Raw genomic sequence first — 19776 nt, forward strand, 5'->3', positions numbered from 1 at the left:
ACATCTTTTGAGGAATGGTACTATGCAATCAACTCTCCATCGCACACAAAGAACTCAATGGAAACCACACTATCCTTAATCATCCCAATCACATTATGGTTTATCTGGAAACATCGACGTGAAATAGTGTTCAACAAGCAAAATTTGAACATTTCAAGTATTATTCAGCAAGTTATGGCTTTCATACAAGTCCTTCACAGACGCGGACCTACACATACAGATACACACCAAACAAACACCCATTCCCAATGGCAAACACCTCCTGTAGATTACATTAAGATAAATTTTGATGTTTCGTTTATTGATGCCAGACAACCAGCAGTAATAGGTTACACGGTGTTTGATAATTCCGGTAGATGTATGGCGGGGAAAGCGAAGGTGGCTCGAGTTCGCTCTGTAGATGAAGGAGAGGCCAAAGCAGCCTAGGAAGGACTACAATGGGCAATCAAAAATAACATTACCGAAGTAACATTAGAAGGAAACTCAAAAAAAGTCATAGAGGCGCTGAAAGGAAAGAAGTCGGAGCATCACTGGACAGCGACACATATAATATCGACTCTAAAGAACAACCAAGGAAGGTTTGAAGATCTCCAATTCTCCTTCATTGGTAGAAAGGACAATCACAAGACGGATAGATTACTCAAAACAGCAAGAAAATATGTAAAAACTATCTGCTTGGATGAGACAAATCCAGCTGATCACCTGAATGTAATTATTAATAGATCTAATGAATAAAAGGTGACTACTTCAAAAAAAAAAAAAGTCAGTGATGTGTTTTTTTGCAGTTTAATATCAACAATCAACATATAAGATTGACAAACAAACCATACACGAAATGAAACAAAGTAAATACAAAAAATGAAGATGAAACAAGGTAAACCCCTAACGAAGATGAACTACATCACTAAATCGAAAAATCCTAACCGGGTAGAGATGAGCTTGAGATTGGATTAGGATAGTAGGACGAAAAAAGTTAAGACGGAGTTTGAGATTTCCGATTGTTTGAGGAGAATGGAAGAAGGGTTTTCGTGAGAGGAAATTCTATGGGACTTGGAGAGGGAGAAGGTATTTGGTCGGGTGAAGAAGAAAATGGGGAGCCTTAAAAACGATTAACCGAAGTCAAAATGAAAGTCATAAAGAACAATTACTCATACGTCATGAGACTCCTCACTACACACAAGCGGGTGCATTTATCACGTCGAAGATATGAGAATTTAGATATGGCTTGCCACAAGCCCACAAGTGATTGACCTAGACCATGGAGTTTTTTTTTTTTTTTTGTTGAAAAGACCATGGAGTTGTTACCCCGAGAAGAACTACTCACTTTGCTATTCACTTAAATAAGAAACTAATCAAAGATTAGAGTAATTACTTCCTATGTCAAAGAGCCAGGTCCAAAATAAAGTAAGTCCATAAACACTAATCCATCATCAATCATATAAAATCCCCTCAAGATAGAGATGTTTTTTTATTGTCCAAGCTCCTGTTTACTTAATCTTATCAAATTCTTGGAATATCTTTTCAAAGAATATGAGATCTTTTAGTAGTATTAGATCGTCTAGTATTCATCGAACTTTAGCTTCTATTTCAGATCTTCCTCTCAGCTTAGGAGCTTTCTCCTTCACGAGCTAGAGGTATACTCACCAACAAATGAAGATCGTCGTGGAGCTTATAATGTCCATAGCTCATTTTAATGTTTGAGAATAGTAGATACTTGTATTAATCTCTTAAATTTCAAGTTGATTCATTCTTTTTGTTCCAAGTGTAGTTTTATATATATATATATATTCTTGATTACCAAATCACGTTTAAAATGAGTGTGGAGATCTCCGACATCCAACTCAAAGTTTAAAAATGGTAAGCAAATCTTCAAAATTACGTTTTCTTTGAGTGTGGAGATCTCTGACATCCAACTCAAAGTTTAAAAATGGTAAGCAAATCTTCAAAATTAGGTTTTCTTTGTGCAACATAGAGATACAAAAGAGTTACTGAGTAAATGTGAAATGTTGACAATTTACAAGTTGTATCATCTTGATTAAAATACAATCTTATGAATACAAAAATGCCAAACTCAAATGATTTTTTAGGATCATAATAATTTGGCAAACAAATATACAACTTATTTGTATGAAATTAGTATATATAATGTGGGAAACAAATGTAATAAGAAACGACAAAAAGAAAAAACCAAAGTAGGAAGAGAGGATCAATCACCACCGTCCATTAGATATGTTTTTGGATCATCTCTCTCACTTCATCAATCACTAGCCATGCTTTATGTCCACCAATTACTTCTTCCTTCATTTCTCCATCCTTCCATAGCTACAATTTTTTACTCCCAATTTTTATTTTATATATCTTTTTATATTAATGAAGCTAATTATTGTACAATTAATAATAAAAAAAAAAAAAATCAAATTTGTGATTTGTGAACAAAAAATTACCTGAATTGTTGGCATTTTCTGGAGTTTTAGATCCAAAAATTACATGAAAAATAAAAAGAAAATCATAAGAAATTAAACATAAATAAATTATGCATCAACAAAATAAATAAAAATAAGTAATTTTAATGAAAGAGAACGTACAGATATGTTTCCACGCTTCACCAAAGCTTGAGGAACATTGTTAACATCTACGTAATAAAATTTGACTCTGCAATCAACAATATTCGACAAAGGAAATGTCTATTATAGTATTTGACATGTGAATTGATTTTAAACATATTGTAGACTAACATATGTAATCGATTTTAAGATATGAAAATGATAGAGTTGCTGCTTACTTGGTATGATATTCACCGGCAAGTTTTTCCAACTTGGGCTTCAAATAGATGCATTTACGACACCAAGCAGCCATCCTAACCGTCCATCAATAAAAGTCAAATCCTCTAAACTCAATCCAAGTCCAAACTAAAAATAAAAGGGTCTCTCTAGAGGCACCCGCCTTTTCGCTCTTAGCCCTTAGCCCCTCCCTCTCTTGGCGTGGGTCTCGGATTGAGCAATGCCAGACCCCATGAGCCAGTCTGAGGGCTTCAAATTGGTCTGAGTCCGTACTGTTTAAGTCCAACACAGACTAGACCCAATCTGAGAGTGCCTTCGAACTGGTCCGGGTATGTACTGTTTAAGCCCAATACAGACTAAGCCAGTCCGAGTTCCCTGGGCAGGAATGAAAAAAGCGGGCCAGGAGTAAACTTAAAAGCCCGATTGAAAAAACCCAAGAAAGACATTTACGAAAGTTCATTATTACCAGTCAATGATGATAGAGTGAGAAAGTTGTTGAGATTCCAACAAAATCTGATCCAATTGATCACCACTTGTAATTGCTTCCATTTCTACAAAACTGGGTTTTGCTACATCCCAAAATGCTTCTGCTCTCACATTTCTCTTTACAAAATTTCTTCTCTCACTCAAGAAAAGATTTGAAGTATTTAATACCACCCCATTTATTAATACAGAATAGCTTCTTCCACTGCTTGATGATTGTTGTTGTTGATCACGATTGTAAATTTCTCTACATAGTAAATGAGAATTCGTAGCTGAAACCGCCATTAATCAATGGGTAATTATCCTTTCTCTCTCTCTCTCTCTCTCCAATTTGTGTTTCAGAAACAGAGTCTAAAATGAAAAGAGAAGAAGATTCTTAATTAATTAGGTAGTAGATGGGTAAGTGAGGAATTGGAAGGTTAGACGTTTTGGGGTGTATAGAAATTTTATTGTTCTGAAATTTTGATTTGAGAAAGAGTAGAGAGAGAAATATAAAATATCTGGTTTATTGTATGACAGAGATGAAGCATGGGGACGAGAGCTTATCCGAAAGAAAAAGCTATGGAAAAGGAAATGAGGAAAGTTGGGCCTTAGTTTATGAGGCTCCAACAGCCCATTTTCAATAATGGGCCCATTTATATGGTCAAAGGGGGGAAATAGAAAGGAAAAAAAAACAAAAAAATGGAAGGCCAGGGTGTGAAATTTTAAAGAGAATATGTAGAATTTTAGAAATTTTTCGGAGAAATAAATTTTAAGGAGAGATAAAAAAAAAACACTCCACCTCACCTCACCTCACTCTCTCTCCACCTCACCTCTTTGTCTTCTCCGAAGGGAAATCCCTTCGCCGGAGAAACCAGACCTTGAAGGTTTAATTTTTATGTTGTAATATTAAGCTTTCCAGACAACTTTCAGTTACACCTCGGACTTCCCTCATTTTCAATCTACCATGGTCCTTATTGGGAACAGGATCATCCTTGTTCTCGACCGAATGTATTAGAAGTTAATTTGGTACAGTGGTTGACCACTTATTTTGGGTATCAAAAATCTCAAGTTTGATTGGGATGGAACAAAAATCCATAATCTATTGCACATAGATGCAAATAAAATAAAGATAGAAATAAATGAGATCTCCTACCCTAAAAATAGCATAAGGATCTTTTAGGGTGGAAGATAGGACATATATTTAACAAGTTAATATGTAGATTACTTTTTTTTTTTGTTGAAAGAATATGTAGATTACTTGACAAATAGGTTAATTAATTTGAAACACATGTAGGTTTGAACAAGAAAAAACAGAGTATATAGAACATATGTCAGAGTTTGAAGAAAGATATTTGAAAACAAAGAACAATTTTCTCTCTCTCCAAAAAACCTCTCTCCCGCCAATCAATCCAAAATGGTGCTCATGCCTACTTCCGACCCTCATAATTCCCTCCCTCCCACAAACCCACCACCACCACCACCATCAAGATCCTCCTTATTCACATCTCAATCTCCTTCTCTCTATATCAATGCTCCAACAAATTCTCCACTCATGGCTTCCCACAAACCCCAAAACCCTATCAAAATCCAAGACCAACCCTCATCAGTAATCTTTCCTCCACCTTCACAGGGTACACTTCCCGGCAGAGGTTTCTATCTCCGACCACCACAATCTACTGATCATCCCATCACACTAACTAATTCCGGTGGATTTCCATCTCGTCCGCTCCTCCCTTTTCCTAATCAAATTAGGGGTTTAGGGTTGTCTTCAGCCGATCAGCAGCATGTTCATATGATGAGACCACCCACTTTACAATCTTCCCAATTTGAATCTCGTTCCATGGGTGCAGCTGTTTCTGTTGGTCCTACAAAGATTATTCATTCAAAGGTTTGATCTTTTTTTCTGCCATACCAATTACTCTTCAGGATTTTTTTTTCTTTAATTTTTAGTCAGTCATTGTTAGTCTAAGATTTGGGATATTGAGGGTTTGTAATAGAATTTGCATCTTTTTATTTGTCTGTCAAGTGATTGATTCAATAATTCTTTAGCAATGAAGAACCCACAAGAAAAAGATTTCTCCAACAATCAAACAGGCTTTTGTTAAAACTAGCTTAGTTCAAGACTTCATGATTAGGCAAACTCAAGGAATTAAATTTCAAAATAGGTTCTGGCCGAAATGACCGAAAAATTTCCGTTTCCAAGTCTACCCAAATTTCCATCGAAACGAAGATTTAACAATGCCTTGTCAAGGAAATACATTTTGAAATATTTCGGTTGAAACGACCGAAATATTTTCATTTCCATGCCTATCGAAATTTCCACCGAAACGGGCAAACTAGAAATGTTAGGAAGAATCTGCACTGATGAAAGTTCCGTAGATCGATAATATTTTACAGACTTCAAATCTAAGTGGTGCAGTTTTATCAATGTAGTGTGCTGTTAAGTTTATATAGGTAATTTGTATGTTCTCGGCTTCTTCGAGCTAGAAAATGTTTATGCACATTCCATACTGATATCTAAAATCTCTTCGCTGTTTCAGGCTTCTCCATCACCAACCCCATTACCTGATCTTAACAGTAAAGACCTTGGGTAATTTTATATTTTTATGTTTACATATAAATTATAATATTTTGTTTGGAGATTAATTTATATTAGAGTATAATGTTCTCTACAGGGATAAAGATAAAGATGACACCGTTGTTACAGTTAATGGTCGAAAAGTAAGTTCGGGTTTTACCTTTATTTATTTATTTATTTATTTATTTATTTATTTCTCAATGTGGTTACAATCTGCACTCTGAATCATAGTTTGTAAAAACAACTACTCCTTTACAACGAACGAAATTTCGGTAGACATGGAAATATAAATATTTCGCTCATTTCGACGGAAATATTTTGAATTTCTATCTCCTTGACAAGGGATTGTAAGAGAAACTTAGTTAAATTTCAGTTTCTATGGAAGTTTTAGTAGGCACGGAAACGGAAATGTTTTTCGGAATTCCATTCCTTGGTCCTTTATACTTCATAGTTGTTAAATGGTGATGCTAATTTATTTTGTTGCCTGTTCTCGATTCTATTTAAACACAAGGTTAGGAAAATTTTACGTAGATTAGTCTTATAGGTTTGCTCAACCTAAAGATTATTCTATTTCAGAGGTCTCGCATTCTTTATAGACCTTCTCATTTCCTTTTTCGTTTTTTCTTGTATCTGCTAGTTTGTAATTTCTACTGAAGTATTTTTTTGTTGTCCTCAATGCCTCACTCATTATTTTACAATGGTCTATCGTAGATATTAACCCTTTATATATATTTCGTTAGAAGTCTGGTTCAGGGTAAATGTCCAAGTAATTATGATGCAGAAGTAACACCTTTCTCTATAAAATAATCATATTTTCTTTTCTATTATAGGTGAAATTAGTAGATGGGGCTTCTCTCTATGCAAACTGTAGGTCATGGGTTCGAAATGGATTGCCCCAAGAAAGTCAGGTTTCTTTCTTTCTTTCTTCGATGTTACAGAGCTCTCTATTTTAATTCACCTTCTTTTGAGTTAAAATACACTCAGCTGCTTAACACGAGGGGAACCATTTAACACAATACAAATGTGTTTTGATTGATATAATAACATGAGGGGAAGTTAAGACTTCGACTTATAATTTCTTATTTGATATCATGTGTTGTTAATTGGCGTCTAATAGATGAATCTGAGATTCTTAATACCAGTTTGGAATGTTTTACCAACCACTTGCTAAGACTTGTTATTTCCAGCCACAAGTCGAGGAAGGGATGAAGCTTCTTCCTAGACCCCTGCCTGCCTCTAGAGACACTGATACGGAGAAAAGAAGTACATACCAGGAACAAGAAGAGGTTGGTTGCTCTGATATGTGTCGACATACTTCTTTCGTACTTTCTTTTCTTTTTTAAGTTGACATGTACATTTGTGCAGGAGGAAGGTTCTGTAGATCATTTATCTACCCGTGAATTACTACAAAAGCATATTGACCGTGCCAAAAGGGTTCGTGCACGGTGAGTTCCCCATTGACTTGAACCTTTTACTTTTGTAAAATATTTTAAGAGCTTCATCTCTTTCTTAGATGAAAAATCACTGAAAATGTTTATATTATTGAGGTTGGCCAAAATTGTTGCTAATCTTAATGTGAGTTATTTCTTATATATGGTTTTTAGATTAAGGAAAGAACGGCTCCAACGGATTGAACGGTACAAACAGAGACTTGCCCTTCTCCTTCCGACACCGGATGAGCAGCTCAACGACGATAACCGCCTCTAGGGGAAAGCCGGGTTCTATCATCTTAAGCGCAGCAGGGGGGGTTTTAACTAGGTTTGCGAAGATTATGGATTAAATTTGAAGTTGTCCAATTTGGTAATCTTTTATATCACAGGTTGTTAGAAATTTATCTTATTTATTTACTATATTTTTAGAATGATACATTGTTTTTATACTCCAACATTGAGTCATTTAGAATTTGTTTAGGATTAGAAAATCTCTTAAACTATATATAAAGAAGACGGTCATATGAAATAATTGATTCTAGTACTCAATTGATTCGATAATATTATACTCTCTTTGGTTGAAAAATTATATCCATCTGCAATCTTTAGCTAAAGTTCAAGCTTTTATCAATTTTTTTGTGGGATTACATCCCCAATGGATAATGAGCTTTCAAATCTAATTCTACTATACCTGATTGTTACTCAAACTTAATTAGGGTGTGCACAAAAATCTAAATGAAGCCCATGTACATGAGTAGGGTTGGGAGTGTAGTCCGATACCGGAACGGGAGATTGGGACGCCCGAGTACAACGGAGAAACAGGTGAGCACGAGGTGCTCTGGAAATAGAATAATTCTTGCTTGTTGGTTGTACTTGTAGTCGGCCTGCCCATTGGTCCATGGAAATAGAATAATTCTTGAATGTTCTAAATGATCCCCGCGAGCGAGCATGAAACTGAAAATCAATTTTTTTTAGATCTCGGATAAACAAAAATTCATTCTGGATAATGCTTGTATCCTCTCTCTCTTACTGCGACGGCTGGTACAGAGTTAATCGATGCTTATTCCCCGGACACCGCCATTGCTTCTTCTCCGGGAAAAGAAGTTTACGACTCGTGGGCCTTCTACCTCAACGCGACATTGCTCTGTCAGGCTTTCGCCCATTGCAGAAAATTCTCCAATGTTGCCTCTGTTGGGAGTCTGGGCCGTGTCTCAGTCCTAGTGTGAATGATCATCCTCTCGGACCAACTACTAATCATCACCTTGGTAAGTTATTGCCTTGCCAACTAGCTAATCAGACGCGACCCCTTGGGTGGATTCCTCCTTTCTCTCCTCAGCCTACGGGTATTAGCAGGTGTTTCCAGTTGTGGTTTTCCTCCCAAGGGCAGGTTCTTACGCGTTACTCTCTCGTCCGTCATTGGAGACACCACATCCCGTCCGACTTGCATTCATCGAGATTCGATCCTAGGACCTCATGGGGTGGTGGACGCCCTTCCATAATATGTTAACTACAAACTCTATTATACAATGAGATTGGGCTAATATGGCTCATCAACCATACTAACTTTAGTAAAACATCCAAACTACATATCTTGAATAAGAAAACTGAAAATCAACCATCCTCCCTCCCTCCTTCACCAATTAGCTTTTTTTTTAACACAAATTAAACTCTCTGTTTCCTTTCTTCACCATTAAAATTCAAGCTTTCTCTCTCTCTCTCTCTCTCTCTCTCTCTCTCTCTCTCTGTGGTCTATCCCATCTCTTTCTCTCTCAAAGCCATCTCTCTTCAACAGGTACTTTCTCTCTCAAGAGACAACTATACCTTCAACAATCAAAAAGAACATTCTGAGCTTCAATTTCAAGCATACAAATTTTAGGTTTTGTTGATAACCCAATATTAGGTTTAAATCAAATTTTAGGGCTTATATAGATTTTAGTTAGTAATTTTTTCAAAAATGAATGTATTTCTCCTCTTTCTCTAACTAATGAAAATACAACAATTTTCACAAATTCTAGGGTTTCTTATATTCTAAATTACATCTCATTATTGTTAATTTCAAATTAAAACTCCCCATTAAAATTCTAGGTTAAATTAAATAGATCTTAAACCAATTTTTTGTTAAAATAATATTAAAAAAAAATAACAACTTGAAATTTGCCATATTATACGGCTATATTTGATTTGCAGTCTCCTCAGGGTTGCTTTCATAAGTTGGAGTATTTAAGGAGAGACATTACAAATACAGAGTTTCTCTCTCTCTCTCTCTAAAACTTTTTCTCTGTAAAAAAATCCGGTATGGTAGATGGAGGAGCCACCATTGTTACAGACCTTAAAAATCTATCCTCTGTTTTTAGAACAAGAAGAATAATGGTTCTTGCTTATGGGTTCATCTTCACTTTTATTATTTTTACTGCTTTCATGGTTTTTAGACCTTCTCCAATTTTTTCATCACCATGGTTAAGTAATATCTTCTATACCCATTCTTCTTATTCTTCAATCTCTGTCAATGATTCAACTTACAGATCTCAAGTTCCCTCTTTTATCTCTTATTTTTTCCCCAATTCTTCTTCTTCAAAACCCACCACCCTAAAAAACAATATTTCATCATTTAACACCTCTTCCACTGGTAATCTATCAGAATCTGGAGAACCCGCATTGAATAGGAAGGTGATTGGGTCATCACCATCGCCACAACCTTCACCATTAGAGCAAAACAGAGAAAATGCTAGTGTTCCTATCTCCTCTTCTCCTTCTACCATTAATACTGTTAATTCTAATGGAAAAGAAGAAATGGGCAAGAACAATATTGAGGGTTTGTTGGATTCTTTGATGAAATGTGATATATTTGATGGAAATTGGGTGAAAGATGATTCTTATCCACTCTATCTACCTGGGTCTTGTCCTCATATTGATGAACCTTTCAATTGTTTTCTTAATGGTAGACCTGATAATACTTATGAGAGAATGAGTTGGAAACCCAAACATTGTGATCTCCCAAGGTAATTAAATCTCCCCCTTCTCTAAAATTCGATATATTTTTTTTCGAGTAATTTTGAAGTTTGGGTTTTGTTGAAATCTATAGAACATTGATAGATTGGGTTATCTTTTTTTTTTCGTATAATTCAGGTTGAATGGGAAAGATATGTTAGAAAGATTGAGAGGTAAACGTTTAGTTTTCGTTGGTGATTCTCTTAATAGAAATATGTGGGAATCACTTGTATGTGTTCTTAGAAACTCTGTTAAAGATAAAAGCAAAGTATTTGAAGCTTCTGGCAGAGACGAATTTCGAACTGAGGGTTCTTACTCTTTCATCTTTAAAGTATGTATTATGTTCTTAGTAATCTTCAATTTGTTCTTGTTTTTTCATTTGTAATGTACTAATATTTGTTTTTGTTTATCGTATTTGGTTATAAATTGGTAGGATTATAATTGCTCGGTTGAGTTTTTTCGATCACCATTTCTTGTTCAAGAATGGGAAATGCCAAATACGAATGGAACAATTAAAGAAACTCTTCGTTTGGATTTGGTTGAAAGATCATCATCAAAATATAAAGATGCGGACGTACTTGTCTTCAATACTGGACACTGGTGGACTCATGAGAAAACTTCCCAAGGGTAGCTATTTATTTTCTTCGTTTCCGCTTTACTTATTGATTTCTTATACATTTATGATGATCATGTAGGAAAATTCCAAGTAACATGGATACTCCATTTAGATATACTTTTCAAGGTTACAAATTCTCGTATAGAGAAAATGTAAACCCGACCACCTAGCACAATAAGAATGGTCGTGTCTCGATATTGGTTTTGCACGCTCGGTGTTTGCCATCTATATTGTCCTGATTTTTGGTACCCGTCGAAGATTCCAAGTTACATAGGAAATTTCCGTTCGAAGTCTTATGTAGTAATAGAATTAAATGAAAAAAAATACTGACTCGACAAACAACTTGTAGGAAGAATTATTATCAAGTGGGAGACCATGTATTTGATGAATTAAACGGAGACGAAGCCTTTCATAAAGCTCTTAAGACGTGGGCAAAATGGATCGATTTTAATATTAATCCTCAAAAGACGCTTGTTGTATTTAGGGGCTATTCAGCTTCACATTTCAGGTAACTAGGAACTTTTTAAATTCTGAATTCCATTTTGTAGCTTCCTCGGATATTCATTTATAGTTTGAATCAAGAAGATTATAGATTTTGGGTTCCCATCTTTGATTTGATCTTTACCTTGCTCGGTTGTTTTGTGTTGTTATGTTAATTTAGTGGTGGACAATGGAACTCTGGTGGATCATGTGATAGCGAAACCGAGCCTATCAAGAATGAAACATTTCTGATTGAATACCCATATATGATGAAAGTGTTGGAATCAGTATTATCAGAGATGAAAATACCAGTCGCTTATCTGAATATTACGAGGATGAGTGATTACCGAAAAGATGCTCACCCTTCGATTTATCGAAAACAAAGTTTATCAGAAGAAGAACGAAGATCTCCGTTGAGGTATCAGGATTGTAGTCATTGGTGTCTTCCTGGAGTCCCTGATACATGGAATGAGGTTGTTTATGCTCAGCTATTAATCAAACAGTGGAAGCAAAAACTCGACGAACAACAACCAAAGAAGAAGGAAGAGCAACAGCAACAGCAACAACAACAACAACAGAAGCAACCATAGGTACTGAGACAAAACAACAGATTCTTAGACCATGATTATTTATTTATTACAGTAATACACATCTGTAATATAATCTCTGTTTTCCAACTTTTTGATAAGAAGGCTAGGAATAAGGAGAAGATCCAAGAAATAGTCTCTTTTAAAAGATGAAGATTAGAGAAAAAGAGAGAGAAGATCCAAGAGAGAGACTCCATTTGAGACATGGGAGTTTTTTTTTGTTGAAAGGAGACATGGGAGTTTGAATTGTTAATAAATATAACTTATTTCTTTATGTGGCCAAGGGAAATTTCTGTCTCTAATCCACCATCCCCACTGCATAACACATGATATTTTTCGTTTTTTCTTCTTCGGTTAAGTTTGTGGTCATCCAACTTAAAACCAATTGGCAACGAGTGGAGAGGACTTATACATTATATTCTTGGTTTTTTCTTTTGTTAAAGACATTATATTCTTGGTTGCTAGTTAACTCTTCTCTCATGTGGGACTATTCTTAGGGCTGGAAAAAAAGTCCACAAACCCGAAACTCGTCACGGGTACCCGCGTCCGTTAGAGTCCGCGGGTAACCGAAACCCGAAAGCGGGTTTAGCCCGACCGACCCGATGAAATCAACGGGTAGGGTACGGGTATTGATGTGCTACCCGGCATCCCGCCCGAGCTCGCCCGATAATATTTACCCGACATAACCCGCTTAATAATGTCATCCATTTATACGATAATACCTATGCACATTATATGTATGCTTGCTTGTATGTACTTATGTATGCATGTATAACATATATATATAGATATATAAAGACATATTTTTAAAGTATTTGAAGTGTATAATATAGATATATATACATACATTGTTGTCCAAGTACGGAGTGCCCTTGACACAACATTGTAATTTTAGTTTCGATAGAAATAGAAATATTTTGGTCATTTTGACCGAGATATTTTGAAACTTTGATGAAAATCCGATACTCGACCGCCCGATACTCGAGAAACCCGAAAAGTTTGACGGGCTTCGGACACTAGGATTTTTTAAATTACCCGCCCGATTAAACCCGGAAGCCCGAATGGACAGAGAGTTTAAAAGCCCGACCGACCCGATCCGACAAATGACGCGAACCCGACCGACCCGACCCGGATCGATTCCTACCCCTAACTATTCTCACGTCTTGTTGAGCCTTTAGGCTTAAAGATTGTATTTGGCTTCTCTTAATCAATAAGAAATATATGATTTCTTGTTTCATTTCAACTTAATCTGGAACTTTGAATTTGAAGTTGAAGTTAATCTTGCAATGGTGGATCCAGAACTTACATACAACTAAAGTTAATGTGGTAGTCAACAACCCCGGATTAGAGTGGTTACCAAGTTGGTGTTCTTTCAACTCGGGCTTTAGATTCGCGAAAATCTATTACAATTTACAGCTGGGTCAAAACCAAATCATTTTCTTTCAAGTATTGTTTGTGAAATTCTAGTGGGCGTTGCTCTCGTGCATACAGTTTGAAAGTCCAAATTCAATTTTAAAGCGACTAGCTTGAGACTTGAGGTTTGAGACTTTAAGTTACCCTCAAAAGAAAGCCACACATGGAAGACGTGGGAGAATAGTTGCAAATAAACAAAATATACTCGTAATCAAGAATACATTACCAAGGTCAATCTTCATAACTCATTGTCAATTGATTTTGAGTTGGGTGACAACAAACTAACATAATCTTAAAGCGTCTTTAGTTTCATTATCTTCTTAGCCGTAGTATTTCCCATTAGGTTACTGAATTTTCGGTCGAGACTCTGGGTCCTCCTTAATTACACCCGTCATTGCTCGAGTGAACTCATCTTGATCCTTGTTTCTTTCTTATGATAGTTGAGAAATTTTGTACACGAACACACCAAGGAAGACACAACTTAACAAGTTTTGTTTCCATAAACACCTACCTACCAAGTAAGAGCTTTTATATATGTTATATCATCATGTCTATCTCTGAATCTAGCTAGGTTTTTCATTCAGCAATAAGAAAAACAATTAAATAAATTAATGAGGAAAAACGGTTAGATAGGACAAATAGAAAGATAAAGTTAGTTAGGGCAGTTAGAATATAGTTTTGTTAGTTATGGTGTCAGTTATATAAAGGCAACCTAGCTAGTATGAGATTTTGAGAGGACCCTGAATCATCAAAAACAGAGAGGAGAAGAAAGAAAGAAAGAATGAATAGATCAAGAAGAAAGAGAAAGGAAGAAGATGATCTTCTTCAATCAACTAACCCTGCTGAATCATCATCAAGTGGTGGTCTTACTGATCACGATGATCTCAGTTGGGAACGAATTTCGATATCAATTGGGTATATGATGGAGGTTGGACTCAAGTTTGAGGATAGTCGTCCTGATATATATGAAGAGTTCCTTAATATTGTTGGGCAATATCGTCGACATAAAACCATTGATGCGCCAGAAGCTATTAAGAGGGTGAAGGAATTGTTCAAAGGTCATCCCAACTTTATTTTTGGCTTCAATACCATCTTGCTGCCTGATGCTTATAATAACATCATCACTGATGTTGACCCACAACTAGTGGCTCAGGCTCAGAAAGTTCAAGAACAAAACTACCCTCTGAATCTGACTCAGGAATATCAAGAATTACCAGTACTGACTCCTCACACTCAAAACCAGCAGCCTCTTCTTACTCAACAGCAGAATCAAGATTATCCACTGACTCAGACTCAAGATTATCCACTGACTCAGACTCAACAACAACAACCGTTGACTCAGACTCGACAACAACCGTTGACTCAGACTCAAGATTATCCACTGATTCAGACTGAAAGGGCAAGTTCAAGTACTCCTATTCTTGATTGGGCAAGATCAACTGGAGAAGCCATTGACAGGTATATGGTGGATGTAAAACGGGTGTTTGAGGGTCTTGGACGTCATGATATATATCGAGAGTTCCTTGATTTAACGAGGAAATATCTTATTGATAAAAGTATTGATACACCACAAGCTATTGAGAGGGTGAAGGAATTGTTCAGTGGTCATTTCAACCTTATTTTGGGCTTCAATATCTTCTTGCCTCCTAGTCATCAACTCACTTTTGACCAACTACTGATTCAGACTAGTAAGGAACCGAAGAACAAAACCACCCCCTGAATCTCAGACTCAAGATCAAGAATTACCAGCAGTGACTCAGACTCAGAACAAAACCAGCCTAGCCTCTTTCTTACTCAGCAGAATCAATTAAGATCCACTCTCAGTCAGACTCAAGAATCAATTAAGGGGATTGATTGTTCATTTTGCAGACAATAATGTCAGATGTCGAAATTGAAGTTTAAACATTTTTGGGTATATAGGTCATCGATTGATCTACTATGTACATTTCTAGCTAGCTAGGTAATTTTACGTTCTCCATTATTGTATTGTTAGTTTCTTCTTTAAATTCTTCCATGTAAAAACAATTGACTCTTTTATTAGTACACCACCACCATTTCAGATAATATTCTACAGTACCCTCAAATTTTGATTTTCTTTTCGCCCTAGCTACTTCCAATGGTTTTCGAAGATGGTAAACTACTTCAAAAAACTATTACTCATGTCCTTTGTTCATTTGAAGGAGTATTGAAATGGTTCCAAGTTGAATGTTGGCCCGAGCCAGGTACAGGGAAGTTGTGAGCCTAATCCGTTGTCGGAAATCATTCACAGTAACATCTTTAAAAGCAAATTAGGACCTGCACCCATAGATTAATCGTCTCTTCACCGAAGAGGGATCAATGTGGTCGATCAAAAGTTTACGGGGCCTGGGGGGCGTGGTGCTCTCCAACCACTCTCTCACTCCCCCTTTTTCTACCTTATTAGGTATTCTTTTTCATTTCCATTTATGTAAGAGAACGTCTTCTATAGTATTTCACATACTTAAGAAATAACAAAATAAGGTAGATGATAATGAAGTCAGCAAGGTCGTTGTAGTATAGTGGTAAGTATTCCCGCCTGTCACGCGGGTGACCCGGGTTCGATCCCCGGCAGCGGCGTCTTTTCTTTTACTTTTTTTTTTTTTCGCTTCGATTCTTCGTCTGTCTTTTCACTTCCAACTTCGTTGCTCAGTTCTCAACAAAAAAAATCTTCGTTGCCCAGTTTACTTGCACTCAAAACCTGATTTCTACCTACTAAATTCATGAGTGAATAGTTCGTGCCAACAACAACATCCTATATATATTTGTTTAGCTTAACATGAATGAAAATATTAATATGAGTTAAGAAGATTGGTAGAAATTGTACATCTCAAAGTGGAACAAGGCTCATCCTAGAGGTAGGATATATTTTCGCGGGGTCTGATAAATTTTCTTTTTGGCTATTAGTGTATTTTAGGCGGAACTTTTGCTAATCCGTCGGTCTCAGAACCCGTCCATGTCTACCAAATACAAGGAAAAATCTTGCACTCCTATTTCTAATGAGGGAAGTTTTAAGGCGCCTCTCGTAAAAGTTATTGGGGCTTCCCTGTTATTGGTGCCTCCCATGTTCTAGAAAATTGTTAAAAACACCTCTCAAACAACCACTCCACACTTCTTTTCAAATTAAAACCGGTGGACCCAAGCCAATTAAGTTACAGATTCGGCTTAAGTCTACCAATTTCAAAGAGGCTAAGAACTGTTGGATACAACAATCAGTAGATTCATGCCGGATATTATTACAAATTTTGGCTTAAGCCCATCAAATTCGACCGTTATATCAATTATCAAACATTGGTGTTGAATTTGGCAGACCTGGAGCCAAATTCTTTAACAAAATTTGGTCCGAGACCACCAATTTCAACTCAAAATTGGAGTTGGATTCTGTGGTGCCTATAACCAAACACAGTCAAATTAAATTTACCAAGCTAAAGAGGGTGCGAACACTCATGGGAGGCGGCTTTAAAAGACCATCCTGATAAAGAGTACGAAATAATTTGGGGAATTCTTGAGAAGAACAGCATGTATTATGTGTTCGATAAACTTGGTTCCTCCATGTCAAATCTTGATTAACTTCCATTAACTTTCTTACAATCGGATCTAATCTCTCCATTACTCCCAGTTAAGGGACTAATATTTCCCATCTTAATTATGGATTGAACAAAATTTTGGAAAAATGTAGCTTGATTACTACTAAAACTATTAACAATGGAGATAGTAGCAGATCCAGCTGTTGAAAACAATTCTTGATCAGATTGAAGAAGTCCTTGATTCTTTTGAAGATTTGAAAAGTAGTTATTGTCAAACCCATTAGGAGTAGTCGGATCCAGATTATTTATTACGGACCCGTTTCCATTTTGAGGACAAGTTTGTTGAAGAGTAGACAAGTATGAAGAGTTTAGTGATGGATCCGGGTTGCCTGATCCGCTAAAATTGTATAACCGATTAATGAAAGATCGACATTGAGCACGTCCAAATGTGTGAGCACCTGAAAAGTTAACACAAAAGATCAACATGCATTAAGAAATATATTTGTTTAGAGTTTACGATTTAGAGCAAACGTAAAAAGTCCCGAGAGGTTTGAGTTAGGTTGAGGTTTGTAGTTTACAATAAGACGGAATTTAATACGTTAAAGAATAAAATAGTACCGGATAATGCAACTAGATCGGTGATATTTAGGCCAACAGAAGAGAATTTCGCCGTTATATTGGTTAGACTTTCAGTTGGACTAGGGATTGAGGTATTGGCACCAGCTTGGTTAGCTGTTGTGCTGTCTCGTCTTCCTAATGAAACGTTCCAAGACGGACCTCCGGCCTGCAGAAATGATTAAATTCAGGTACTCCGGATCAACCAAATATACGTCGAACCACACAACAGTTAAATGACTAACCAAAGAGACCGAAGCTTCAGCAGCAAGAGCAAGAATATCAGCACATGAGACAACACCGGAGCAAGAATTCTCCACGGCAGTTTTAATGTTATCAACTATATCAAAACCCCTAACCGAATTAACATTAGGTACTGCATTTTTCTCGCTTTGTATGGTATTGGTATTGTCTAACAAAATCGATCCGTCACAACCCTAAAATTATAACCAAGATCAAACTTTTAAGTATTTTCATATATAAGATGAGTAATCGTGAAAATGGTGCTAAAAGTTTAAAAATCTCAAGTATAAATTTTGAAACTTACATTAACAAAACAATCATGAAAATGAAGACGGATTAGACTTCCTCCAATTCGTGGATCTGATTGTAGTGTCTGTTGAATAACGCTTCGAACAATACTCGATACATTAGGACATGTATTAGAATAAAATGTCGTGTTTAATTGAGAATTTGACGATCCAAACAAAGAAAATGTCAAGATTAAGACAATCAACTCTATTGAAACGGATGAAGATATAGAAGACATTATTGGATTATCTCTATTACTACTTCCTCAATTATAATCCTGTAACTTACATTCGAAGACTATCTCATTTCTGTATTTATAGAGGAAGAAAATTTAGATTTAATAAATTGCAACACAATTTAGGGTTTGTTAGTTAGATTGACTTTTTAATAATAATTTGAATGGTTTTCTTCATGATTAGGTAAAAAGTACTTGTCAAATAAATTGTCGGGATAACCAAAAATAAAATGTGTTGACAATGAACGAAAGAAGACGTTTTTTTACGCGGTAACTACAACAACTCTAGTGAGTAAAATATGATATCATGTTTCATGTATACCGAACTCTCCACAGAGCTAGCAAAAGTGAGTCATTATATTAACCTTTTTAGTTTGTTTTGGAACAAAATTATATATAAGTTTCTTTTTAAGGGTCATAATTTTGACAATTTTGGTTTTCTAGTCTTGTTTTCAGATCTGAATTTGATTAATTTAGGTTTCTTTTTAGTAGTCTAGTGAACTTTTGTGAATGCTACTTAACTGCTTCTGCTACCTTGAGCCAACTAGTTGAATTAAATATTTAAATCCCAAGATTGACTTTGGATGTGTTCTTACCATAAAATTCTGCATCTACATCTATTCTGCGAAATACTTGAATTTTTCAGAAGGGCATAGAAGAGAAATAGTGTCTTTATTATTTACTCCGACCACACGACATAGCCTTTACAATGGGAAGTTTAGTATTTTTGTTTGATTAACAATTAAGGTGAAGAAGATTGAGTTTGCAGGAACATCAAATTCTTTTTGGAAAACGGATAGAAGGGTGGTAAAGGCATTGTGGCCTTTTAAAACGAAAAGAGATGGAAAATGAAGAGAAAATTTTTTAAAAGGACAACCACATAACTGTAAGGAAAAAACTCTTAATATTTTTTGAGTTAATTCCTATATGGCCCCCTACTTTGTGACCAGCTTCCTTTATGGCCCCCTTTTTTTCGTAAATTCAAATATGGCCCCCTATTTTCATGGAAATGTCCTAACTACCCTTCCTTTAAATCAAACAAACATAATTCCACCTCACTTCCCTCTCCACCACTTATCTCTCTCCACCTCACCTCTCTTCCCAAATCATCTTTCTCTCTCTCCAACTCACCTCTCTCTCTCTCTCCACCTCACTCTATCTTCTCCGATGAAGGTCGTCGGCCGGAAAATTTTCCGGCCGGCGACCTTCATCGGAGAAGATAGAGTGAGGTGGAGAGAGAGAGAGGTGAGGTGGAGAGAGAAAAAGGTGAGTTGGAGAGAGAGAAAGATGATTTGGAAAGAGAGGTGAGGTGGAGAGAGATAAGTGGTGGAGAGGGAAGTGAGGTGGAATTATGTTTGTTTTTTTTTATTTTATTTTGAAAAAAGATTTAAAGGAAGGGTAATTAGGACATTTCCATGAAAATAGGGGGCCATATTTGAATTTACGAAAAAAAGGGGGCCATAAAGGAAGCTGGTCACAAAGTAGGGGGCCATATAGGAATTAACTCATATTTTTT

The 19776-nt window shown here is 36.1% G+C and overlaps 5 protein-coding genes and 1 non-coding gene across 8 annotated transcripts; 4 read left to right on the forward strand and 2 right to left on the reverse strand.

Annotated features, from left to right (window-relative positions):
- Positions 1–2013: 2013 nt before the first annotated feature.
- Positions 2014–3939, reverse strand: WCRKC1 (WCRKC thioredoxin 1). Its single transcript, XM_086636862.1, has 5 exons — positions 3247–3939; positions 2783–2857; positions 2586–2652; positions 2445–2462; positions 2014–2322 (listed from the first exon to the last, which is right to left on the reverse strand). The coding sequence occupies exons 1-5, from the start codon at positions 3546–3548 to the stop codon at positions 2224–2226; spliced, it is 561 nt and encodes a 186-aa protein (XP_086492988.1). The 5' UTR covers positions 3549–3939; the 3' UTR covers positions 2014–2223.
- On the forward strand, positions 3272–7839 carry LOC147541553 (uncharacterized). The gene is made up of 7 exons (XM_086636861.1): positions 3272–5133; positions 5786–5835; positions 5921–5966; positions 6654–6731; positions 7011–7109; positions 7189–7268; positions 7428–7839. The coding sequence occupies exons 1-7, from the start codon at positions 4660–4662 to the stop codon at positions 7528–7530; spliced, it is 930 nt and encodes a 309-aa protein (XP_086492987.1). The 5' UTR covers positions 3272–4659; the 3' UTR covers positions 7531–7839.
- Positions 7840–8888: 1049 nt separating this feature from the next.
- Positions 8889–12198, forward strand: LOC147541554 (protein trichome birefringence-like). Of its 3 annotated transcripts, none has more exons than XM_086636857.1 (6): positions 8889–10252; positions 10380–10572; positions 10675–10868; positions 11207–11365; positions 11519–11927; positions 12030–12198. In XM_086636857.1, the coding sequence occupies exons 1-5, from the start codon at positions 9549–9551 to the stop codon at positions 11925–11927; spliced, it is 1659 nt and encodes a 552-aa protein (XP_086492983.1). In that variant the 5' UTR covers positions 8889–9548; the 3' UTR covers positions 12030–12198. The 3 variants fall into 3 exon arrangements, with proteins under 3 accessions (XP_086492983.1, XP_086492984.1, XP_086492985.1); XM_086636858.1 differs by having other exon boundaries at positions 8974–9045; positions 9441–10252; positions 11519–12198; XM_086636859.1 differs by having other exon boundaries at positions 8974–9045; positions 9450–10252; positions 11519–12198.
- Positions 12199–14074: 1876 nt separating this feature from the next.
- On the forward strand, positions 14075–15398 carry LOC147541555 (uncharacterized). The gene has a single exon (XM_086673018.1). It carries the CDS (start codon positions 14119–14121, stop codon positions 15055–15057), a length of 939 nt encoding a protein of 312 aa, XP_086529144.1. The 5' UTR covers positions 14075–14118; the 3' UTR covers positions 15058–15398.
- A 462-nt stretch (positions 15399–15860) lies between these two features.
- On the forward strand, positions 15861–15932 carry TRNAD-GUC (transfer RNA aspartic acid (anticodon GUC)). Its single transcript has one exon. It is a non-coding gene; the product is annotated as a tRNA-Asp (tRNA).
- A 964-nt stretch (positions 15933–16896) lies between these two features.
- On the reverse strand, positions 16897–18313 carry LOC147541557 (peroxidase A2-like). Its single transcript, XM_086636866.1, has 4 exons — positions 18042–18313; positions 17740–17931; positions 17498–17663; positions 16897–17337 (listed from the first exon to the last, which is right to left on the reverse strand). Exons 1-4 carry the CDS (start codon positions 18261–18263, stop codon positions 16919–16921), a joined length of 999 nt encoding a protein of 332 aa, XP_086492992.1. The 5' UTR covers positions 18264–18313; the 3' UTR covers positions 16897–16918.
- Between the last annotated feature and the right edge of the window lie 1463 nt (positions 18314–19776).

This window comes from Eschscholzia californica, unplaced genomic scaffold, assembly GCF_041429995.1.
Source record: "Eschscholzia californica isolate CP2 unplaced genomic scaffold, dmEscCali1.0.p SCAF_4, whole genome shotgun sequence".
NCBI lineage: Eukaryota > Viridiplantae > Streptophyta > Magnoliopsida > Ranunculales > Papaveraceae > Eschscholzia > Eschscholzia californica.

What these genes read in the sequence shown, in the direction of transcription:
- LOC147541554 (XM_086636857.1), top strand. Translation starts at nt 9,549, where the DNA reads ATGGTAGATGGAGGAGCCACCATTGTTACAGACCTTAAAAATCTATCC. An exon ending in CTTACTCTTTCATCTTTAAA is followed by an intron (nt 10,573 to 10,674) that starts GTATGTATTATG and finishes ATAAATTGGTAG; the next exon opens with GATTATAATTGCTCGGTTGA. An exon ending in CATGAGAAAACTTCCCAAGG is followed by an intron (nt 10,869 to 11,206) that starts GTAGCTATTTAT and finishes AACAACTTGTAG; the next exon opens with GAAGAATTATTATCAAGTGG.
- WCRKC1 (XM_086636862.1), bottom strand. Translation starts at nt 3,548, where the DNA reads ATGGCGGTTTCAGCTACGAATTCTCATTTACTATGTAGAGAAATTTAC. An exon ending in CACTCTATCATCATTGACTG is followed by an intron (nt 2,858 to 3,246) that starts GTAATAATGAAC and finishes ATGGACGGTTAG; the next exon opens with GATGGCTGCTTGGTGTCGTA. An exon ending in GCCGGTGAATATCATACCAA is followed by an intron (nt 2,653 to 2,782) that starts GTAAGCAGCAAC and finishes TGTTGATTGCAG; the next exon opens with AGTCAAATTTTATTACGTAG.
- LOC147541555 (XM_086673018.1), top strand. Translation starts at nt 14,119, where the DNA reads ATGAATAGATCAAGAAGAAAGAGAAAGGAAGAAGATGATCTTCTTCAA.
- LOC147541553 (XM_086636861.1), top strand. Translation starts at nt 4,660, where the DNA reads ATGGTGCTCATGCCTACTTCCGACCCTCATAATTCCCTCCCTCCCACA. An exon ending in GATTGCCCCAAGAAAGTCAG is followed by an intron (nt 6,732 to 7,010) that starts GTTTCTTTCTTT and finishes TGTTATTTCCAG; the next exon opens with CCACAAGTCGAGGAAGGGAT. An exon ending in CATACCAGGAACAAGAAGAG is followed by an intron (nt 7,110 to 7,188) that starts GTTGGTTGCTCT and finishes ACATTTGTGCAG; the next exon opens with GAGGAAGGTTCTGTAGATCA.
- LOC147541557 (XM_086636866.1), bottom strand. Translation starts at nt 18,263, where the DNA reads ATGTCTTCTATATCTTCATCCGTTTCAATAGAGTTGATTGTCTTAATC. An exon ending in TTCATGATTGTTTTGTTAAT is followed by an intron (nt 17,932 to 18,041) that starts GTAAGTTTCAAA and finishes TTATAATTTTAG; the next exon opens with GGTTGTGACGGATCGATTTT. An exon ending in CGATCTAGTTGCATTATCCG is followed by an intron (nt 17,338 to 17,497) that starts GTACTATTTTAT and finishes TTAACTTTTCAG; the next exon opens with GTGCTCACACATTTGGACGT.